The following is a 22158-nucleotide window of genomic DNA, read 5'->3' as shown; positions in this document are numbered from 1 at the left end:
CTTATCTCTGAGAATTTTTATAAACAGATCAAAATTTCATTCATTCGTGTTTTTAATATTGGCTGGTGAGAGTGTTTTATACAAACTTTATGACTGTTGTACGCTAAACAGATATTGTCCAGTATATCAACAAAGCAAGGAACGAGAAAAAATAAAAATTCTATACATGGTTGAGTTTGGTGATAGAACACGTACTCAATGAGAAGCTGCTCAATTATTCAATGAAATCGTTCCTGATCGTCCACCGATATAACAAAAAGACTAAATTTAGAGAATTCGGTCATGTTAGAAATCTCCCAAAATTCATCCACTTCTCTGTCGCAAATCGGGGCTAATTTATACATGGTGAAATCTGTAGTTCACCGAATAGTTAAAAAGTACAAATAGCACCGATAAAGTTACTCCACTGCAAGAGTTATTTGATGACCATTTTAATAGACGAAATGAGTTTTATGAATGCTTACAAACATGCGGAATCAAAATAATAATTTAGTAGCAAATGTTTCCGATGAAGCCACGTTCTGTTTGAATGGTTGTATGATGAAAATATTGTGCAGACAAAATTGTTGATATTGGGCAATACGAAATTCGCATTGAATGATGAAGGTGAATATTCAGTATGCTCAAAAACCAAATGTGTGGAGTAGAATGGTGCGTTAAAGAGTAATAGAGCTTTACAGGACAAGTGTATTTTGATTTGCTCCAATATAAATTAAACCCAGCATTACTAGCTTTATTTTTAAATCCATTGGACCTAGATTGCTATCCTGTCAAAGAATCAATCTTCCAACAAGATGATGCTGTGCGTAAATTTTTGGATGAAACCATTCCCAATCGATGAGTAGGAAAGAGATAACCTATCGAATGGTCTGCTAGGTCGCCTGACCTAACACCAGTAGACTTTTTTTGTTTAGATATCTCAAGTCAAAGGTCACCTTGGATATTGTCAAGCCAATAATTTCCACATACAAAAAAGAGAAGTTAAGGGATTAATTAGATTTCTGGATCAATCTGGACAAAAATTAATTTTTATTAGTCAACCTCTCAAATTATATCCTAAAATATTTTTTTTTGTACGTCTCAGCAACATTTTAAATAGACAAATAATCATTTTTTTTTCCAACTTTAAATAAATAAGCCCATCTCAGACCCAAGTGTCTAGGACGATGGTGTACCGGCTGATCAGTTAAGGGTAGCGAGCGGCCATATTTCATAAGATATTGGTCGTATAGATTTGAGAAAAAAAAATGATGATGAAAGTCGCCAAGAGAAATTGCTCGAAATTATTTTCGAGTTTGTCAAACGTCCGCTAGAGGGCGTAACAGCCAACACCAAGTAGAAAAGTGGGATTTTTGTAGAATTTTGTCTAATGAAAGTATATCGGTAATATCATTCTCATATTTACTGACCATTTCCCTACATTTTTTGTCTAAAACGTTTTATTCTATCTATCAAAATAAAGCGGTGGGGCAAGTTCAATTGTTTTTTTAAATAAACCAAGATTTCTCCCGTTTCTTTTGACCGATTTTAGCAGACTTAGGCTCATATAAAAGAGCATAATTTGCACTACTAAATACTTATTTGGTTTTGAATTTTTGACTTTTGCTGTCGCCGCTAGATGGCTATAACTCAAATGGTAGCACATTTTTGAGTTTTTTTCAAAAAAAAACAAATGTAATGGTATATTAATTTTTATATATTTTAAAAGAGGATACATTTATCTATAATTTAGTGAAAATAATTTATTGTCTACCTTTTTTTAAACCGTTGATATTGATCAAAATATAATTTTATTACATTAAAAAATGACACGCCACTGTTTTTTATCAAAATAAAAATCAGTTTTGTAATCTCTTATAGGTTACTAAGAGAAAGAACCTCTTGAGTTTTTTTTCGTTAGACAAACGGTTTTGGATTAAAAAAATAAAATAGGTTTACATACTGATAATTATTATAAGGTTCAAAATTATTTTTAAATATTACATCTCACAATAATAAAATAATTATCTATTATTTTTATCATTAATAATTATTTAATTAGCGAGAGAATGCATTAGTTCATAATTTAATAATAATGATTATTATTATTTCATAAATTAAATTAAAAATCAAACATCGCATTTAAGCGAAGCAGGCCATGATCTACGAAACTGAAAAAAAAAATTTAAAAAAAACACCAAATTGTCAATCACGCTATTTTGACAGTTCCTGCCATTGACATCTAATTTAATGTTATGTTAAAAGTATTTTTACAATAAATCATGCCTTTTGCGAATGAAGAAGCCTTTGATATGTTGAAAATTTATTTTCAATGTTTTGAAAATGCGGCGATTGCTTCTAGGCAGTATGCACTGCGTTATCCCCTCCGAAGACGGCATTCCAGAATGGTTTTTCGGCGTTTAGCCTTACGTTTAAGGCAACATGGCCAAGTGCAACCAACTTCAACTTTGAGAAGAAATCGTAGGGTAAGAAGAGAAGATAACATTATAAATGTGTTGACTTATATTCATGCACACCCCCATATAAGCATAAGAGAGATCTCCAGAGATTTAGGAATATCCTATGGCTCAGTGCAAAAAATATTAATGGATTTTAAAATGCATCCGTATCACGTCGTGATTCATCAATCCTTAAATGAGACTGACTTTGAACGTAGGCTCGATTACTGCTACTGGCTTAGAGACTTCATTAGGGAAAACCGTCCTATTTTGTCACAAATATTGTGGACAGATGAAGCATCGTTTAGCAGTAATGGCAAGGTAAATCTTTATAACATGCATTACTGGTCGGACACTAATCCACACTGGTTACGTGAAGATTATCAGCAGGGTCGATGGAGCGTTAACGTCTGGTGCGGTATTATTAATGGTGCTATTATCGCTCCGCACATATTTAATGGCAATCTAACCGGTGACATGTATTTGAACTTTTTATTGAACGATTTACCAGGACTCTTGGAAAATGTGCCTTTAGAAGTAAGAAGAAACATGTGGTTTCAACAAGACGGATGCCCGGCACATTATTCTCGAAATGTGCGAGATTTATTTATATAACTCGACCAACTACTCGAGAAGACATGATAGTCCGAATTCAAAATGCGATAAATAGTATACCAAGAGCGGAAATTGAGTCAGCTGTCAACTCCACTCAGAAGAGATTAAACCAGTGCATTCAAAATAACGCACAACATTTTGAACATTTACGATAAAACTATTAATTTATTTTTAACGTTTATTTTTAAGTTCTGTGTTCTTGTTTTTAGTGTTATTGCTCCTGTTGTTGTTGGACAGTTTTATTAGGAAAATTTTTTCTGAATTTTTTTTTTTTAAATGATTGAATTTGATTGATTTTTTTTTAAAGTCAGGAGATTCTTTTTCTTAGTAACCTATAAGAGATTACAAAACTGATTTTTATTTTGATAAAAAACAGTGGCGTGCCATTTTTTAATGTAATAAAATTATATATTGATCAATATCAACGGTTTAAAAAAAGGTAGACAATAAATTATTTTCACTAAATTATAGAGAAATGTATCCTCTTTTAAAATATATAAAAATTAATATGCCATTACATTTATTTTTTTTGAAAAAAACTCAAAAATGTGCTACTATTTGAGTTATCGCCATCTAGCGGCGACAGCAAAAGTCAAAAATTCAAAACCAAATAAATATTTAGTAGTGCAAATTATGCTCTTTTATATGAGCCTAAGTCTGCTAAAATCGGTCAAAAGAAACAGGAGAAATCTTGGTTTATTTAAAAAAACAATTGAACTTGCCCCACCGCTTTATTTTGATAGATAGAATAAAACGTTTTAGACAAAAAATGTAGGGAAATGGTCAGTAAATATAAGAATGATATTACCGATATACTTTCATTAGACAAAATTCTATAAAAATCCCATTTTTCTACTTGGTGTTGGCTCTTACGCCCTCCAGCGGACGTTTGACAAACTCGAAAATAATTTCCAGCAATTTCTCTTAGCGACTTTATTATGATTTTTTGTTTTCTTTAATCTATACGACTAATATCTTATGAGATATGGCCGCTCGCTACCCTTAACTGATCACCCGGCACTTCTCGTATGCAGTGACGTAACGATGATACAGCAGATACTTTTTCCAAAGCGTTGCCTGGCTATGTGTATAAATCAAACGAAAATAAATCAAAGATAATACTTCAGCTAAGAAAAGTTAAGTCAACCTACCAGAACTTTAAAACTAAAGAAAACAAAACTTGATCAAATCAATTTTTTAGCCCTGACACATTGAGATTTTACCCTAAAGCTTATATAAAAAAATTAAACCAAAAAGACAATAATATTAATAGAAATTTTATCCAGTATTCCAATATTTAGAAACCTAGAACAAGAAGATCGCAAAAAGGAGAGCAATGAGAAGACTTCTAGGATTTCTGGAAAGACATGCTCCATAACGAGTAAAAAGGAAAAGGTTAAGCTGATTAGCTTTAATTGCAGCAATTAGTCGATCATTTGCCAATTCAGATTTAATTGACTCCTTTGATGAACCGCTAGGCATAAATTATCCAGGAGAATTTAAAAACGGAAACTTTATGTTATCACACCATGGGTAGCGATTTGACATACCAAAGTTTGGCGTAAATAAAATATTCATTATTTCTAGACATTTTCGCTAGCTATTTGCTTACACGTTTACCGATTTTATTTTTTTTTGGTGCCGTTAAATAGAGAATTTAACGCTCCTTACTATGATGTATCACACGATGGGGGTTCCCATTTGACATATTAAAGTGAGGTTAGCTGGAGGTGAGGAGGTGATTGACAGAACTTCAGTAAATGCATAATTAAACGTCTCCTAAATCTAATTTGACGTGTTTTTTTTTTTTTTTTTTTTTTTTTAAGAAAGTTATTAAGGGTGGATTGTTTTTAAATGAAAGCCCTGTATAAAGAATATATTAACATAAATAATAAAACTGTCTGCTGTTCCTTATTGTTATTGACTAATCTACCTTACTGGTTTGGCACAGTGGCTATACAAGTTTTTTTTTAATATTTTTTTTGATAACTACTTTAAATATTTTCTTAATATTATTTACAAATGAAAACACCCGCTAAGTATTTATAGTTTACAAAATATTTAGTACAAGGGGTGGCCACTGTTGATGTACAGAGAAGAATATTCTGGGTATATCAACTGGCTTATATCCCTGCAATAATACTCTCAGATTATGTAGAACTACACGATCTAAAAAAAGACTCATAAATTCACTCAGATTGCCCTCATTTGCCTGTAAGAGCTGTTAGGGGACTTAGAAGATTAGTGCAGGCATTCCAAGTGGCTCAGATCCCTGTAATACCACAATTGAAGTATCTAGAGTTGCAAGATCCAAAAGAGAGGATCGTGGATTGATTCGACTGATTGATTGATTTGACTGTTATGAAATGTGACTGGCGCCATCCATAATGTAAACGAAGTTCTTTTGTTAAGTTGGTGTACGATATCAAATGCGGTAGCTATTGTAATAAGACCGAAGGGGGAAGATTTTTAAAATCAAATCAAATCAAAATTTTTGTAAAACTTCTGACAGTATCACGATTTTTTCAATCTATTAAGAAACGATCCTCCAAGGATCCCTATTTTTTCCTGAAAAAACTTCTACAACAACCTAAATTAAAGTTAATTATTCTCAAAAATATTATTAAACCTAAAACTGGTATTTAAGTTACCTAGAAACCTCCTTTTAAGAGTTTTTTTTTAAATATATGACTAATCTTGTCGAAAACTTGCACTTTAACCAATCACCTCATAAAATTATTATTACAAGTCAAAAAATATTAATGTCATTTATTTACCTAAATGAAAATCAATATTGAGATAATAATATAAAAGTAATTGAGATAAAACTATAATATCTACATAGGTGCATAATATATAAGGAAGCAATTGATTCCATCGGTTCAGTGATAACTCGTCTGTCCAAATTTTAGAAAAAAAATCACAATGGTCCAATTGGAAGGTACTTACCAATTCGTCTCTGAGCAGGGTTATAAAGACTATTTGAAGACTTTCGGTAAGTTAGAAAAAATTTTAAAGTAGCTTAAAGTTAATTGAAAACTGCTATAAAAAAGGTGTTCCCGATGACACTGTGAATAAGTTGGCCGCTTCTACTGAGCCAATTGTCATCTCTGCCGTCACTAGTGATAGTGTCACCATGAATTATGGAAATAACAGTCACGTTCTACCATTGGGAAAACAGACTGAAATTACTTTGTCCATTGGAAGACCTGTAAAGGTAAGTTAATTTTTTCCATTACTAAAAAACTAAAAAGGGGAAGGCATTTTTTAATATGAACTGTGTTGCTAGGTGACCCCCACTGTGAATGGAGACACAATAACCATGAACAGCATATTCGGAACAACACCGGAAGTTACCGAGGAAAGAATTTTAAAGTTTTCAGACTCTGGATTGACAGCTGTAAGTAAAAAAATTGTGACATAGTTTGGGTTTGACTAGTATTTTTTTATTGGTATTTTTAGACTTTAACCAACTCCAAAGGAGCAAAAGCAGTGCGTAACTACAAGAGAGCTTAAGTTTAATTTTCATTTTTTTTATAATAAATATAGTTTAATATGAAAATCATTTATTAGGGTTTTATTAGATATCTGGACCAATCTGAATAAATATGAGGGAACCCTAAAAAAATATTATGGTAAAATACATTCTTGTACGTCGCAGCAATGTAATAATAAATATAAAAAAAGATTCCATAAATCAAAGAATACAATATCCCTTGACTTTCTCTGACATATTTTAACAAAAGTAATAATTACTCTAAGTGTTGTCTTCTGTAAGTCTATTTTTGTAAAATGTACTAAAGACTACCAAGGTCTAATTATCATTGGAAAATCGTTCTAGTTATCGTTGGGTTATGTAATAATTGCCGTCTGTCGCAAGTCCTTGAAAATGGATAGACGGTTTAGAATTAAGTTTAGGAAAATTACGAGGATACTTAAATTTTGACTTGCTTAATAATGATAAGAAATGTTCCACAGATTAGACATATACTCTTGATAATTGTATGTGTATCCTAAAATTAGTTACACCAGTTACTATGTTATCACAACTTACTGAATTTTTAGTGACTTTATCTACTTGTTCATCACGGTAGATACTACAATGTTCTTTGGTTCCGACAAATCTGATTTCAATGCTATCGTCTTTAAGAATGATCAATATATGACAAATCTCAAAATCTACGGATTTTTATATACAGGATGTCCCAACTACACGATTTTAATACACGATTTTTTTCGCCCCTACATGTGATATAAAACAAAAGTTAAGATAAAAAGTGTCTGCCTAAAAATACTAATTTTGTTGACAGTATTGGTAAATATGCAAAGTGTCTCAAAAATAAACTTTTCATTGTCAAGTAAGGGTTTTTTTAAAATAAAACGCCCTGTATATTTAACCCTTATATTTAACTATAAAATTGTTACTTAACCCAGACATTACGGAATTCATTTTTGGAAAGAAAAAATTAAAATTTTTGTCAAAAATGGTTGGTTATAGTTCCTACTAATCAAATTAAATTATTTTTATTTTATCCAATTTTTTTAAACCAGAATTTTTTTCAAAAATTCTGGTTTGCGTTTTTATACATTTATTTTTGCCATTAACTAAAATTACAAGAATTTAAACTCGTGCGCATTTAAAAAAAAAAATCCCTACGGCATCGAGGCTGAAGCGTGAGTGCGCGAAGTATGGTCTTCGTACTGAATCAATCGCCCGGTCAAGTCAATTGTGACCGCAACAAAGTTTTCTCGTTGATTGACACGTACTTTGGCGTGTCGCCGCAGAGCCCTTTTGGGCATTTATGTTACCGGACAAAGGGTGCAAGGCCTTGCAGGACATCCATTCGAGCCAGTCAGGTAAGCCCTTTGTTCTGGGATTTTTTTTCGCGAAACTTATTTTTCTTTACCCGCAAAATTTAAGTAAAATTTTATATTCGAATTTTTGAACCAGCTTAAAGCTACAAATAATTTTTTTTTGGTCCATTCGTAGCCGAATTGTTTATTCAGCTTTTATTCTATTTATTGAACTTTGTTTGAATTAAATTGATGGCAAAATTAATTAAAAAGTTACTTTAATTATTTGTCTTTTAATTAAACGTCAAAACTGTGTATTTTCCATTCCATAAAGCATATATTTCGCAATTTTTGACAAAACACCAAAGTCATTTGTAATTTTTTGAAAATATTATTTACTAGTAAACCTAATTATTAAACCAAAAATAGCCAAGTTACCGAGCATTGTTCGTGGCCTTGAAGGTGCTTCGCATTCTTCCAACTACGTTTTCAGTTTTTTATTGTTTTGGAATTTAGGCTTTGTAGTGCTTGTTTATTTTTATTTTTTTAGATTTAATTAAATATTTATTTCAAATACCGAAAAATTTCAGTATCTATTAACCTTTTTACGAGGTGAACCGTTAAATTCCATAAAAAATATACCACTAACTAGTGACAATTATGAAATCGCACTTGATACTTTGGTAAATAGGTATCAAAATAAAAGAATTCTTGCCAATACTTATTGGAATGAAATCATAAACGTCGTTTCTTTAACAAAATCTCAAAGGCCACCTCATGCGGCTTTAAGATATATTTTAGACATTTTTTCAGAAATCTCGAAGCTCTTAAATTGTTGGGGTTTCCAGTAGGAAGTTAGGACTTTGTCTTATTTAATTTACTTTTGCAAAAGTTAGATTCAGAACTTATACAAAAATTTGACCTTGCTCATGGCCACTTAGAGATACCCACATATAGTCATTTGCGAATATTCTTAAACAATCATTGTAAAGTTTTGGAAACACTAGCAAATTCTTCATTTGATATGCAAAAAAATAATAATTTCTTGAAAGGTAAGAATAAAACTCATGTTAATGCTTACTCGATCGCAATTCAGCCTAATTTAAAATGTAAAATATGTAAATCGGCTCATACATTATCAAACTGTTCACATTTTCTTCAAAAGAATCCAAAAGAGCGCTATCATATGTGCAAACAAAATAAAATTTGTATAAATTGTTTAAGTACTTCCCATACTTTTTCGAAATGCAATTCAAAATCTGTCTGCCGTACATGTCAATCACGCCACCATACACTTTTACATTTTGACAACTCTTTTACTTCTGTAGAACAAGAGCCCTCTTCTAGTACCTCGCACCATACGACCCTAGGCTCTGCGCCAAATTTTGGACATAATTTGCAAAATACGCACATGTCCAACCCTTTTCCAGGTGTTAAACCTAGTACATCCACCGCTAATTATTTAAAAGGCTCATCTGATCAAGAGGCTTCTCAAATTCATGCCTGTAATTTAGCCCCTAATTTATCCTCAAATCAAGATATTAATAGCTTTTTTAGCTCAATGCATAACGACTCATTCGTTTTATTGGCAACCGCAATTATTGCAGTTTTGGATGCTCAGAATAATCCGCACCGTATTCGGGTGTTGTTGGATAGTGCCAGCCAAGCAAATTTTATTTCCGAGCGATGTTTTAAACGCTTAGGATTGAGAAGATCATTTTGTAATATTACTATAAAAGGTGTAGATCAAATGAATAGTATGTCGTCAAAAGGTTGTACCTCTCTTACCATTAACCCGCTAGATAAGCCACAAATTTCAAGGTCTATTGATGCTATTGTTCTGCCTCAAATTTGTGCAGATTTACCGCGTACATTTTTTAAAATTCCGTGGGACCATCTTAAAAATCTCCAGTTAGCTGACCCTAAATTTAATATTCCCAGTGAAATTGATGTTCTCTTAGGTGGGGATATATTTCCTTTAATTATTCAGCCTGGAAGAGTTTTAGGCAACGCAAATGAGCCTATTGCTTTAAAAACTATTTTTGGATGGGTTTTAATGGGTAAAATTAACTTATCACCTAAGCAACCAATGTATTCCTTTTGTACATCAGCTATCGATAATTCCTTAGATTGCCTTCAAAGGTTTTGGGGAGTTGGAGGAAATTCCAAAAGTTGTTCCTTGGACCGCAGATGAGCGTGCAGCAGAGGAAAACTTTCAAAACACTCATAGACGTACTCCATCAGGTCGTTTTATTGTAAATCTACCCTTCAAACAGGGAGAACCCTATTTCTCTGAATCTCGTGCTTTAGCTGAAAGGCGTTTTTATAATTTAGAAAAACGCTTAACTCAGAATCCCATTTTGTATGAGGTTTATAACAGTTTTATGAGTGAATATTTGGATCTTAAACATATGGAACCTGTTTCTTATGACCCTAATTCAGAAAAGATGTACTATATCCCGCATCATTGTGTACAAAATTTAAATAGTTCTACCACCAAATTACGTGTGGTGTTTGACGCTTCCGCTAAATCTCCTAAACAAGGTTGTTTAAATGATGCCCTTCACATTGGTCCTAAATTACAAAAGGATATATTTAATATTATTTAATATTTTATTGGCTTTTAGGCAACATCCTATTTTTTTTACGGCGGATATAAAAATGATGTATCGTCAAATTCTTGTTAATCCTGCACATACGGATTACCAGCGAATCTTGTTTCGCTTCTCCCCTAACGAGGAACTTCAGGATTTTCGTTTAAAAACTGTTACATACGGTGTTTCTTCTGCCATTTTTCTTGCTCTACGATGTATTCAGCAGCTAGCCATCGAGGGTAAAAATCAGTTTTCTAAAGCTTCTAATGTTTTATTTAATCATGTTTTTGTTGACGATATCGCCTACAGTTGTAGTACGCTCGAGGAGGCTTTAGAGACCAAACAGGAGTTAATCACACTTTTGGCACAGGGTAATTTTGAGCTCAGCAAATGGTCAAGCAATAATATTGAATTTTTAAAAACTATTCCTGAAGATGTTCATCAGTCTCGCTTCTTATTGGAAGGTGAGCACCATACGTATTTAAAAGTATTAGGACTTCATTGGTGCCCTACTGAAGATATTTTTTCATATAAGATTAAAGTTTTTAGTACTCAATGTATAAAGCGAGCAATACTTTCTGAAGTAGCCCGCATTTTTGACCCGTTAGGTTTTTTATCACCAGTAACCTTTTTGTTAAAGCATATTCTTCAACTTCTTTGGAGTCACAAACTTCATTGGGATGATACTGCTTCAGATAGCATTGTGGCTCAGTGGGAACATTACAAAAAGGAGCTATCCATGCTTTCACATTTAAAAATCCCTAGATTTTGTTTTCTTTGTGGCTATACGTCAGTGCAACTTCATGGGTTCGGAGATGCCTCAAGTATTGGGTATGCTGCCTGTATTTATTTTCGGCTTGAATCTGTTCAGGAAATTTCGACCTTTCTTGTGTGTGGAAAAAGTAAAGTTGCACCTTTAAAATCCATTACTCTCGTCGTCGTGGATTAAAGCACCCCCTTATAAATGGAAAAATTTTGTTGCCAACCGCGTATCCCAAATTCAGCAAATAGTTGCCCCAGAATATTGGTATCACGTTTCGTCAGAGGACAATCCTGCTGATTGCGCCTCTAGAGGATTGCTGCCCTCGAAAGTTCATGATTTTCATTTGTGGTGGAAGGGTCCTCATTGGCTTTCCAAGCCAGAAAATGCTTGGCCACAATCAAAATTTGTTTATATGGCTGGCGAAGCTTCATCCAAAGAGGAAAAGAAATTAGTCTTTTGTCTTATAAAGGATGACCATCCTTTAAAGGGTTTATTGCAAAAATTTTCATCTTTACAGAAAATTCTAAGAATTATGACTTATTGTTTAAGGTTTTTTAAGGCTTTAAAATTTAAAAACAAAGAATTTAATAGGTATCCCCTTGACGAACCTGAACTTTTTGATAGTCTTCTTATTATTGTGAAATATGCACAAATAGAATGTTTAAATGAGGATATTTCGAGTTTGATAAAAAGTGGTCGTTGCTCAAAACCCTTGCAAAAACTTTCTCCCTTTCTTGATAATCAGGGTCTCCTCAGGGTGGGCGGTCTACTAAGTTATTCTCAATTAAGTTTTGATCAAAGACATCCGTTGCTATTACCGCGACAACATCGATTAAGTTTTGATCAAAGACATCCGTTGCTATTACCGCGACAACATCGATTAACAACCCTGTTAATTGAAGACTTTCATAAAAAATACTTACATTGTGGAGTGCAAAATTTTCACTTTCTTATTTCTCAAAATTTTTGGATTATAGGTGGGAAAAGGGCTATAAGGAGCATTATTTGTAAATGCTTAAAATGCTTTAGGGTTAAACCAACCCCTATATTTCCCAAAATGGGAGACTTACCCTCTTATAGAGTCATGCAAATCAAACCGTTTTTGTGCACGTCTGTTGGCTTTGCAGGCCCGTTTTCTATAACTCTTGCAAGAGCCCGAAGTGCTAAATCTCAGAAAGCATACATTTCCTTATTTGTCTGTTGTTCTACTAAGGCCATTCATATGGAGTTAGTTTCGGATCTCTCCACGCAAGCATTTCTTGCTGCCCTTCGGCGATTTATGGCACGTCGTGGCAGAGTAAGATATTTACATTCAGACTGTGGCACAAATTTTGTTGGTGCCTCGAAATACCTTCTGGAAATTTGTGAAAAGGCTAGTGCTGAAGAAAAAATTGCTTGGCGCTTTAACCCCCCGTCTTCTCCCCATTTTGGTGGATTACATGAAGCAGGTGTAAACTATTCAACGATATCAACTATTCCAGACCCAGACTTAAGTACCCAAAATATTAAAAGACTTAATCGCTGGCAACTTTTAATCCACTTTCATCAGGTTTTCTGGAAACGTTGGCATTTGGAGTATCTTAATACTCTCCAGCAACGCCAAAAATGGCAAAAAACTGTCCGTGATATAACCCCAGGTACTATGGTGGTAATTAAGGACGAATTAAGTCCTCCCTTAAAATGGAAGCTCGGACGAATAGAAAGTACTTTTCCTGGCAAAGATGGCGTAGTGCTTGTCGCGTCAGTAAAGACTAATAAGGGTATCTTTACTAGGCCAGTGGTAAAGTTATGTCTCCTTCCCATTTATGAAGATTAATTTTTTTTCTTCACTTTTCTTAATTAAAAATTATTATAGTTTAAAGTGGTGGTATAATTTGGTGGTATTGGTTTACATTGGGAATTTTTTTTTGGAATGCGATGCAAAGTATTATGATCTGACTTGCTTATGTTATAAATGATTTTGTTTTATTTTATTTAAATGGTTATATTGTTTTTTATTTTTTTTTTGATTTTCAATATTTTCAAAAAAAATACTATGCATTTTGGTGGGCGGTTTATGTTGCGTTTTTATACATTTATTTTTGCCATTAACTAAAATTACAAGAATTTTAAACTCGTGCGCATTTTTAAAAAAAAATCCCTACGGCATTGAGGCTGAAGCGTGAGTGCGCGGAGTATGGTATTCGTACTGAATCAATCGCCCGGTCAAGTCAATTGTGACCGCAACAAAGTTTTCTCGTTGATTGACACGTACTTTGGCGTGTCGCCGCAGAGCCCTTTTGGGCATTTATGTTACCGGACAAACGGTGCAAGGCCTTGCAGGACATCGTTTTGCAAAATTTAAGTAAAATTTTATATTCGAATTTTTGAATAATTCATTATGAGAGTCGTTAGCAGTCTCCCAATACATAAATCGTTTTGGTACTCTAACGTAGCCACTAATCATCAAAATACCAATGAAGCACTGTATTTCATCAACGCTTATATCTGCAGGACCGTTATTTTGGCTACAATAATTATTAGTATTGAGATGCAAGAGATGTAAAACATCATTATGAAAAAAAAGTTTAAATAGATTCAAAGGAGAAATATTATTTGGAGGTTCGACTGGATTTAAAAAATTAGGAAAATCGTTAAGAGCAGCATTGTTTGTCCATGAAAAAGATTTGGCTGGTGTTATAATCTCCCTTTGGGCTTTCGTAACATTTGAAACAAATTTGGTTTTGCCACAAAGTACTGAGAGAGGAACATCCTCGTCAGAATCCGCCTCTGAATCGGAGTTTTAACAACTTTTGTTTGAATTCATGATTTCGACAGGTGCTCGAAGTTGACTTCCGGGTAAATTATTTATATCTACCAAGTCCTCTTCACCTGAATCTTCATCGGAATGGTACTCGTTTGCAGTTTCGGGTGAAAAAATCACTAATTCTACAGGCGTATCATCTTCGTCAATATAGGCATTCTCAGCCTCTATTAAAAGCTCATGTAAAGTGAGTGGTTTTTTATAGCTGAAATTAAAATATAAACATAGGTAAATATACATACATATTATACAATCTTTGGTTATCATTGGTTTTGGTTACCAATTGGGTAACAATTTAAAAAAATGCAAATTTATAAAAAATATCTATAATTTCACAAAGACATAAAGTATTACCCTCCAAAAAACAAATAATTATCATTCTTTTATTATACATACTGATTATATATATTATATATATTATACATAGATGCTCAAATTACTAGCGTCTTTTAAAAAGACCACCAAAGATATCCCTACTGGCAAAACGTAAACTTATGCAGCTCTTTTTTATTATTGCATATCGCCAAAGTAAGTATTTTAAATTATAATTAACATAATCTTTATCCAATTACTTCTAATTTGTTTCATTTACTTACCTCCAATTACTCATGGTTTTATAACAAAATATACACGTCACAAAAAACTACTTAGTTTGTATACAAATTCGCAAACTGACAGCCACCTCGCCACCTGTTTCTAGAATATTCCTACAGGTTCCGGAAATACAATTCAACAGGTATATCAGTCACTCCATCTTTCGAGCGGTAGCTGTAACATGAAATACAGCATACTGTATAGCGTACTTTTAAAAGGACGCTAGTAATTTTTGGGTTAAATCTGTATTAAATGTTTGTTAAATAAGAAAATGTCCAACCAAAACAGCCAGAGATTGCTGGTCCAAGTTTTGCTTAAGTCTAAGCTCACTAAAAAAGCAGGCTTTTATATGGAAAAGAGTTAACTCAATTTCCAATAGTAGCAAATACAATATAACCGATATCTTCGACTATAACACGGAACAATTATTAATATAGCTCCTGATTCTGCTCACCAACCATTTGAAGATATATATCCTAAATTTAATTCTAAACATCTTGTATGTAATCCTATACTATTGATAAGTTAAATGTAAACATTAAAAAGATACTCCCTTAACATTGAAAGAATAGAATTAGCATTGCCGTGGTACTATGGCCGTTTGTTTGCTTGCAACATCTCTGATGCAATGATGCCAAATGCTTATGTAGAAATGGCAAAATAAACACACATTATAATATCATAAAAAGTTCAATTTTCACTAATTTTGACAGGCGCAAAATAGTACTATTCCTCTTTAATAAAATATGAAGGATTTTTTTTTCATAAAATATGATAAGATATTCTATAAAGAAATAACATTCAAAGTTAAATGAATGTAGATAACGTCCCTATATTAGAGAAAAAGGCAACAATATCGCAACGCCGCTCGATCGAATTGTTGATTCTACCGACACAAGTAATCTTTACCAGTGACGTCGTCAAAAAACATATACATAATAAATATTTTTTGATAATAGATTATGCTTTAAATTATAAACAATATTACCGTTTATGAAATCTGTATGCGTTTTTTTAACGTACGTCATTAAAGCAAAGGTATTTATCTTATAAAAACCATTATTATGGAAATTAAATATTTTATAATTATTGTAGATTCCTTAAAAAAATTTTTTATTCTACATTTATGACGATGGTTGTCCCTTGATATGATGTTATGACAATATCGGTATTTACTTGTGAAAAGATTGGCCTAAGTCTTTTTTCCATGGTGCAGCACAAACATCACAAGTTTTTGCTATCGTAACAGTTCACACAAACACTGAAATGACTCAACCTTTGTTCTTTTCCAACCAAAAACTAAAGAAAAAACACAGAACTTCACAAATGCGGATTGTAAACATAAAGCCGTTTGTCAAGATGACATTTTGCAAGATGACATCAGCTTTTGCTGCTAAATGTTATGTTGTGTTAATATTTTTTTTTTGCTTTGAAGATTTTATGTTTGTGCTTAGAATGACATATATCAATTTCTACTTTTAATTTTTAATCTAAAATCTAATATTAATAAGTTAAATTAACATTATTATATGTGTTGATATACAGGGTGATTTTGAACCTATGCGCATAAACTTGGGAAATGATAGCTGATGAGTAATAATGAGTAATAATGAAAAAAAAATGTAGTAAAATATTTTTAGTTTTGGAGATATCCATATTTTTTAAAATAAAAAACGTGTATTTTTTAACGTGTTTAATTTAAACTAATTTAAAGCAACTGTTGGAAGATGTTTCCATTATTTTCGATACAGACTTGAGCTCGTCGAATCCATGAAGACGTACATGCACGGGCCAAACCAGGCTGTAGGCGAATTGCGTCACTGGCAGCATTTATGCGATGTCGCAGCTCTTGCTCAGTATCAACTTCGTTTACATACACCATTGTTTTCATATGACCCCACAAATAAAAGTCTAATGGATTATGGTCAGGCGAGCGAGGGGGCCACCCAACTGGACCATCACGGTCTATTCAATTTCTCGTCCGGGAAATACACGATCTAAATGTTGTCGCACTGGTCATGAAAAATGTAGTGGAGCACCATCATGAAGAAACCACATGTTCTGTCTAACGTTGAGATTCACATTTTTAAAGAGCACTGGTAAATTGTTGCGCAAAAATTCTAAATAAAAGGTCCGATGTGCATCCCGTTCAGAATTCCAGCCCATACATTTACAGAAAAACATTGTTGAAAGTATGTTCTCCGTGTAATATGAGGATTTTCCAAAGCCCAGTAATGAGTGTTATGAAAGTTGAAAATTCCATTGTGCGTAAAATTTGCCTCATCCGTAACTAAAATGTTCATGGTAAAGTTTGGGCTTAACTGCTGGTGATGTAACAACCACTCACAATAGTTCCAAATCGCGCTGCAATTGTCCTAGTGCTAATTCCAAGTTGTTTTTCGATAACTTCTAAAATATCCTCCTCCAGATTTAGAATGTGCCTAGGTCTAATAGTTCCTCCATCTTGTCCAGGCCGCGGCCGCAAATTGCCAGTTTCTCTACTCCGCTGAATAACACATAAGAAAGCCTCACGTCTCGGGTGATATCTTCGGGGAAATCCTTGGGCATACAGATCAGCTGCTGCCACTGCATTCTGATGCGTTTCTCCGTAAACCAAAACCATGTCGACAAGTTCTTCGTTTGTAAAAATGTGCGCCATTACGTTTGACGCTTTTATTTTGTTCGTGTGAAAATAACGATCGAAACCGATCACCGCCACCAACAAACTAAGTACTGCTAAAGATTCCAAACAACAAATTCCAAACATTATGACTTGTTTACCAGTTTATCAGTTATTAATAAACAAAATAAGTTCGTCTGATACACGTACTGTTGACATTTGTTTGACTTTATTTCGGAAACCAAAAATATTTTACTACATTTTTTTCTCATTATTACTCATTATTGATCTTCATCTACCATTTCCCAAGTTTATGCGCAAAGGTCATTTTCAAATCACCCTGTATAGCTAAAATTTTTTTCTTTTGGAAATGCGTGTAAACTTGACAGCAGAGAATCGATGAATATGTTTGTAAACAAAACACCTCCTTGCCCTTGTGCACATTTTAAACTCAGACAAAGTTGTTGTTTACTATACTACGAGACGGAAATATTTGTCAGTGACATCACAAACGACCAACAAGCAACACAACTAGAGTGGCTAAAAATAATGTTTAATTCCCACTATACAAAATCTATTGATAGCTTGTAAAATGTCACTTACTCTAATAGTGTGACCTCGCTGATCTGGTCGAACGTTGTACGAGTACTTAGTAAAACTTTGCGCGGCGCGACGGTGCCAAGTTTATTACTTGTCTTTTTCTCTCGCGGTAAATCTATAATCGCGGTAAATGGAGCAGCAATCCGACCAGCCTTTAATTTTAGCAGAATAGCAACGCCTAGCCACATACCAGCATTTGCTGCTCTTTCATTCCATAGACGTGTTTGGGAAATATTTTGAGTAATTTGTAATAAATAGGTATTTTAAGTAAAATATTTTTTTTATAAAATGGAAGACGAAGCTTCGTCAAGTTCTGGTCCGCCTGCTAAAAAAGCAAAAAGGAAATATTTGACTTCTGACGAACATCAGTTAGTGAAAACTGTATATGAAAGTCTTTGTGCTAGAAATCCAGATTTGTCTGTTGAGGACGCGGCAGAATTATGCAGGAATTTAACAAAATTAAGTTCCAGCACAGTTTTTAGATGTCTTAAAGCTAAAGAAGAAAAGCAAGTGGAGACAAGAGGCAGAAAAAAGATTGTGCTAGATGATTACGTAAAATATGCCATTCGCCGGAAAGTGCACAGTTTTTTCTTTAGGAACGAGATACCAACAATAAAGAAAATTAAGACAGAACTTACTGCTGATAATTCTTTACCCAAAATATCTTTTGGTGTTTTAAAGCGAACATTGCATGAGTTGAATTTTCGATATTTAAAAAGGAACCGCAAAAGTTTTTATTAGGAAAAAATTAATTATTTATTTCGTATTGTGGCGAAGGAAATAATTAAAAGAAATTTGTGAACATCGGCGCGAAGGAAGAAAAATTTATTACACCGATGAAACATGGCTGAATGAAGGACACACCCGTGCAAAAGTATGGCAGGACTTAAATGTCACAAATTCGCGGCAAGCCTTTTTGGATAGGCTTTCCACGGGTTTGAAAGCTCCTTCTGGCAAGGGCCGCACATACGGGTATTTGCAAGATCTGCGCGGCCAAAAGTTAGTTTTTCAAACTATCAAACTAGGTAAAAAAAACGACGGCATAGGATAAGCAACTAATCCAAGAATAACACCCCACCTTTCACGCCTTTCTCCCGTGCGCACCATTCGTCCAGCGTTAGTTTGAACGTAGCCGATCGAGAGTTCTAGCCGTGACACTGGTTTCGTGGCGTCAAAATTGAAGCCGAGATTTGGTGGCGCACGCCGTACAGTGGAACGACTAAGTGGAGATACCGCGGGACCTAATATTTTACATTTTACAAGATAATATATTTTTTTTATTATCACGTATTTTTAGGTATATGATAAATGTTTTGAATATTTTTTATTATTTATTTTATTGGAAAAATATACATAAACGGTGTTTCAAATTTGTCTACCCTCAAAATACGAAAATGGATAATTTACCCCAAAGTTGCACATTATTTACTTGTAAAAGAATATGCCATATAAAAAAATATATATATTATATTTTATGTGATTTGAAGATTATTGAAAAAAAAACAAATTTTCAAAAACTTATTCTTGACACTTTTGTGGGTTATCTTGGTTGCTATGGAAAAGTTTTTGCATTGCTGTATTACTTTTTCGTAAAAATTTTAATGCCGAAAATAAAATTAGGTAGGTACCTACGCCAAATTTTTGTTGCTTATTTAAAAAATCGAAAATTTAAATGATTCCGAAGATAATAAAAAAAAAACAAAAAAAAAATTAAAATCCATTTTAATTTTTTCTGAGCTTAAACAGGAATGCAGCAAGAGGTAGGCATTATTCTAAATAAAATTAAGATTGTAAAATATAAGTTAAAAATAAAATTGTTAATTTACCCACCTAATTTAAATACCGAATTTTTATTCTTTTTAAAACTCAAAGCGAGTATCAAAATAGTTTGGTAGTTTAAAATTTTAAATGCGTAATCTTACTATAAACTACAATAATAACTGCAGTAAAATATTATTTCGAATCAACGCAAAATATGTGCCCCAGCGCGGAATTTTTGCCATCGCAATGCGGTCGTCGCCTCGCATGATTTCGGCTTCTGTTGTGAGGTATCGATGGAAGCGGGGATAAGGATAATGTCCAGGCTAGAACTATCGATCAGCTACGGTTTGAAGTCGACCGTCGCTCGTGCTGTTACTTTGGTTCTCGCATTTTTCTCAATTCGCTACGCTTTCGGTGAATATTAATAATAGTTGTACCTTTATTTTGGACGCGGTAGTGATGGATTTGGATAGACCAGGTAAGAATCCACTAATTTCGATATAATTTAAATTGTTCTAAAATATTTTTATTTAGTTAATAAAATTTAAACCGTAACAAGTATTATGAAGATTTTTTTGGGTATTATTTTTGCTTACTAATGGATTTGATATACTTTCCACCTAGATATAGCTATTATTTCTATTACGATTAAAGGTTTTAGTCCTGTAGAAGTAAATGTTTTTATAATTAGTCGCGGAAAAGCGCGGATAAGTACTACTAGGGCACATTGAATTGATTTGTTTTGATCTGAATAAAAATAAAATAAAAACATTGTTATTGTAAGAGTAATAACAGGCGAACATTTTTTTGTTATAGATTGGCAAGGTCCCTCGGGAGTAAAACTAGTGACCCGTAGAAACATGTTCGACCGTATGCAGGCCCTGGGTCTACCAAGTTTGGAAGAAAAACTAAATGCTTTGAAGGATCAAATTTTGTCCTGTGACAATTTTACAGAACAGCAAATTAAAAGTTTTAAAGCCAGTTTTGCACGTTTTAAATCACAAACGAAGCAAAGGTGGGTAAAGGCCCATAAGAAGGAAGACGTGTTTTTAAAATACAATCAATCATGGTTAGAAGGAACTATTAAAATTCCCGTGGTTATTCAAAAAAGGCCAGGCCGACCACCTAAGATGTTTGAAGAATCAAGTGAAAGGACTAAAAGAAGAAAAACCGAAGAAATACGGGCTTCATTAGCCAAGGAAGTTATCATTCATGCTGCTCAGGTTGAGTTGCGAAAAAGCGCAAAACGCGATGCTTCCGACATACTAAAGGAAATAACCACAAGTAGCCCGTTACATGCTACGAAATATAAGAAGGCGTTTTCAGAAACAAAAACCAAAGAGCCTACCCAACTATCAATGTTTGTGGAAGCAGATTTAACTCGAAGACAATATGAGGTAATCCGAAATACGAACAAAAAGTTTTTTCCTTGTTACAGTCTTTTACAAAAAGAAAAACAAAAATGTTACCCACCAACAGAAGAATGCAACGTAACCAATACCAGTGCCGAAAGTAATTTGCAAGCTTTGGTTGATCTCACCGTAATGCATTTATCTACCTACCTGAACGAAGTCCTAATAACGCTGAGAGAGGAAGAAAAAGACAGTTTAAAGGTTATTTGCAAATGGGGCTGTGATGGCTCACAACAATATCAATTCAAACAAAAATTTGAAAATGACGCCGACTCAGACGCTAACATATTTCAAAGCTGTTTTGTACCTCTAAGACTAGTTTGTGGTAAAGAAGGTAAAAATATAGTCTGGGAAAATCCTACTCCCTCATCTCCCAGGTACTGTAGACCAATAAGGTTTCGATTCGTAAAAGAAAGTACAGATGTTACGCAGGAAGAAATTGAGTATATAAATAAGTCTATACAGGGACTTCAACCAACACGTGTTAATTTACAAGAAAAAGAATTGTTAGTTAGGCATGTCTTTATCATAACAATGGTGGATGGAAAGGTCTGCAATGCAGCTACAGGCACTAAATCAACCAGCAAGTGCTATATATGTGGTGCTACCTCCAAAGAATTTAACCAGTTAAATCTAGAAAAGCCAGTCTGTTCTGAAGCTTTAGAGTTTGGACTCTCAATTTTACATGCGAGAATTCGCTTTTTCGAAACTATCCTCCACTTGGCATATAAATTGCCGGTGAAAAAATACAGACAACGAAAGACCGAAACAGAAAAAAGTATGGAAAAGGAGAGAAAGCTGGAAATTCAGGAAAGATTTCACCGAGAAACTGGACTCTTAGTGGATATGCCAAAGGCTAATTTCGGCAATACAAATGACAGCAACACGAGCAGGAGGTTTTTCGAGGACCCAAAACTGTCATCAGAAATAACTGGCATTAGCTATGAGCTAATCTACAGACTAAAAGTAATTTCAAGTGGGTATATAATTAATCATGAAAAATACAACATATATGCATTGGAAACTGCTAGGTTATATGTTAGTTTGTACCCTTGGCACCCAATGAGTCCAACTATGCATAAAGTACTTATTCATGGTGCAGTTATAATAAAAAATGCATTATTGCCCATTGGACAGCTCTCCGAAGAGGCTGCAGAAGCTCGA

The 22158-nt window shown here is 33.6% G+C and overlaps 2 protein-coding genes across 3 annotated transcripts in view; one reads left to right on the top strand and one right to left on the bottom strand.

Annotated features, from left to right (window-relative positions):
- LOC126747943 (G-protein coupled receptor dmsr-1-like) overlaps window positions 1-22158 on the bottom strand; it is a 518114-nt gene that overhangs the window by 204849 nt on the left and 291107 nt on the right. The window lies entirely within an intron of this gene.
- LOC126747976 (fatty acid-binding protein, liver-like) lies at window positions 5882-6618 on the top strand. The gene is made up of 4 exons (XM_050456966.1): window positions 5882-6048; window positions 6107-6270; window positions 6343-6453; window positions 6516-6618. The coding sequence occupies exons 1-4, from the start codon at window positions 5979-5981 to the stop codon at window positions 6567-6569; spliced, it is 399 nt and encodes a 132-aa protein (XP_050312923.1). The 5' UTR covers window positions 5882-5978; the 3' UTR covers window positions 6570-6618.

Source organism: Anthonomus grandis, chromosome 2 (assembly GCF_022605725.1).
Source record: "Anthonomus grandis grandis chromosome 2, icAntGran1.3, whole genome shotgun sequence".
NCBI lineage: Eukaryota > Metazoa > Arthropoda > Insecta > Coleoptera > Curculionidae > Anthonomus > Anthonomus grandis.
This window is presented reverse-complemented; position numbering and strand designations above follow the sequence as displayed.

What these genes read in the sequence shown, in the direction of transcription:
- LOC126747976 (XM_050456966.1), top strand. Translation starts at nt 5,979, where the DNA reads ATGGTCCAATTGGAAGGTACTTACCAATTCGTCTCTGAGCAGGGTTAT. An exon ending in AGACTATTTGAAGACTTTCG is followed by an intron (nt 6,049 to 6,106) that starts GTAAGTTAGAAA and finishes GCTATAAAAAAG; the next exon opens with GTGTTCCCGATGACACTGTG. An exon ending in CCATTGGAAGACCTGTAAAG is followed by an intron (nt 6,271 to 6,342) that starts GTAAGTTAATTT and finishes CTGTGTTGCTAG; the next exon opens with GTGACCCCCACTGTGAATGG.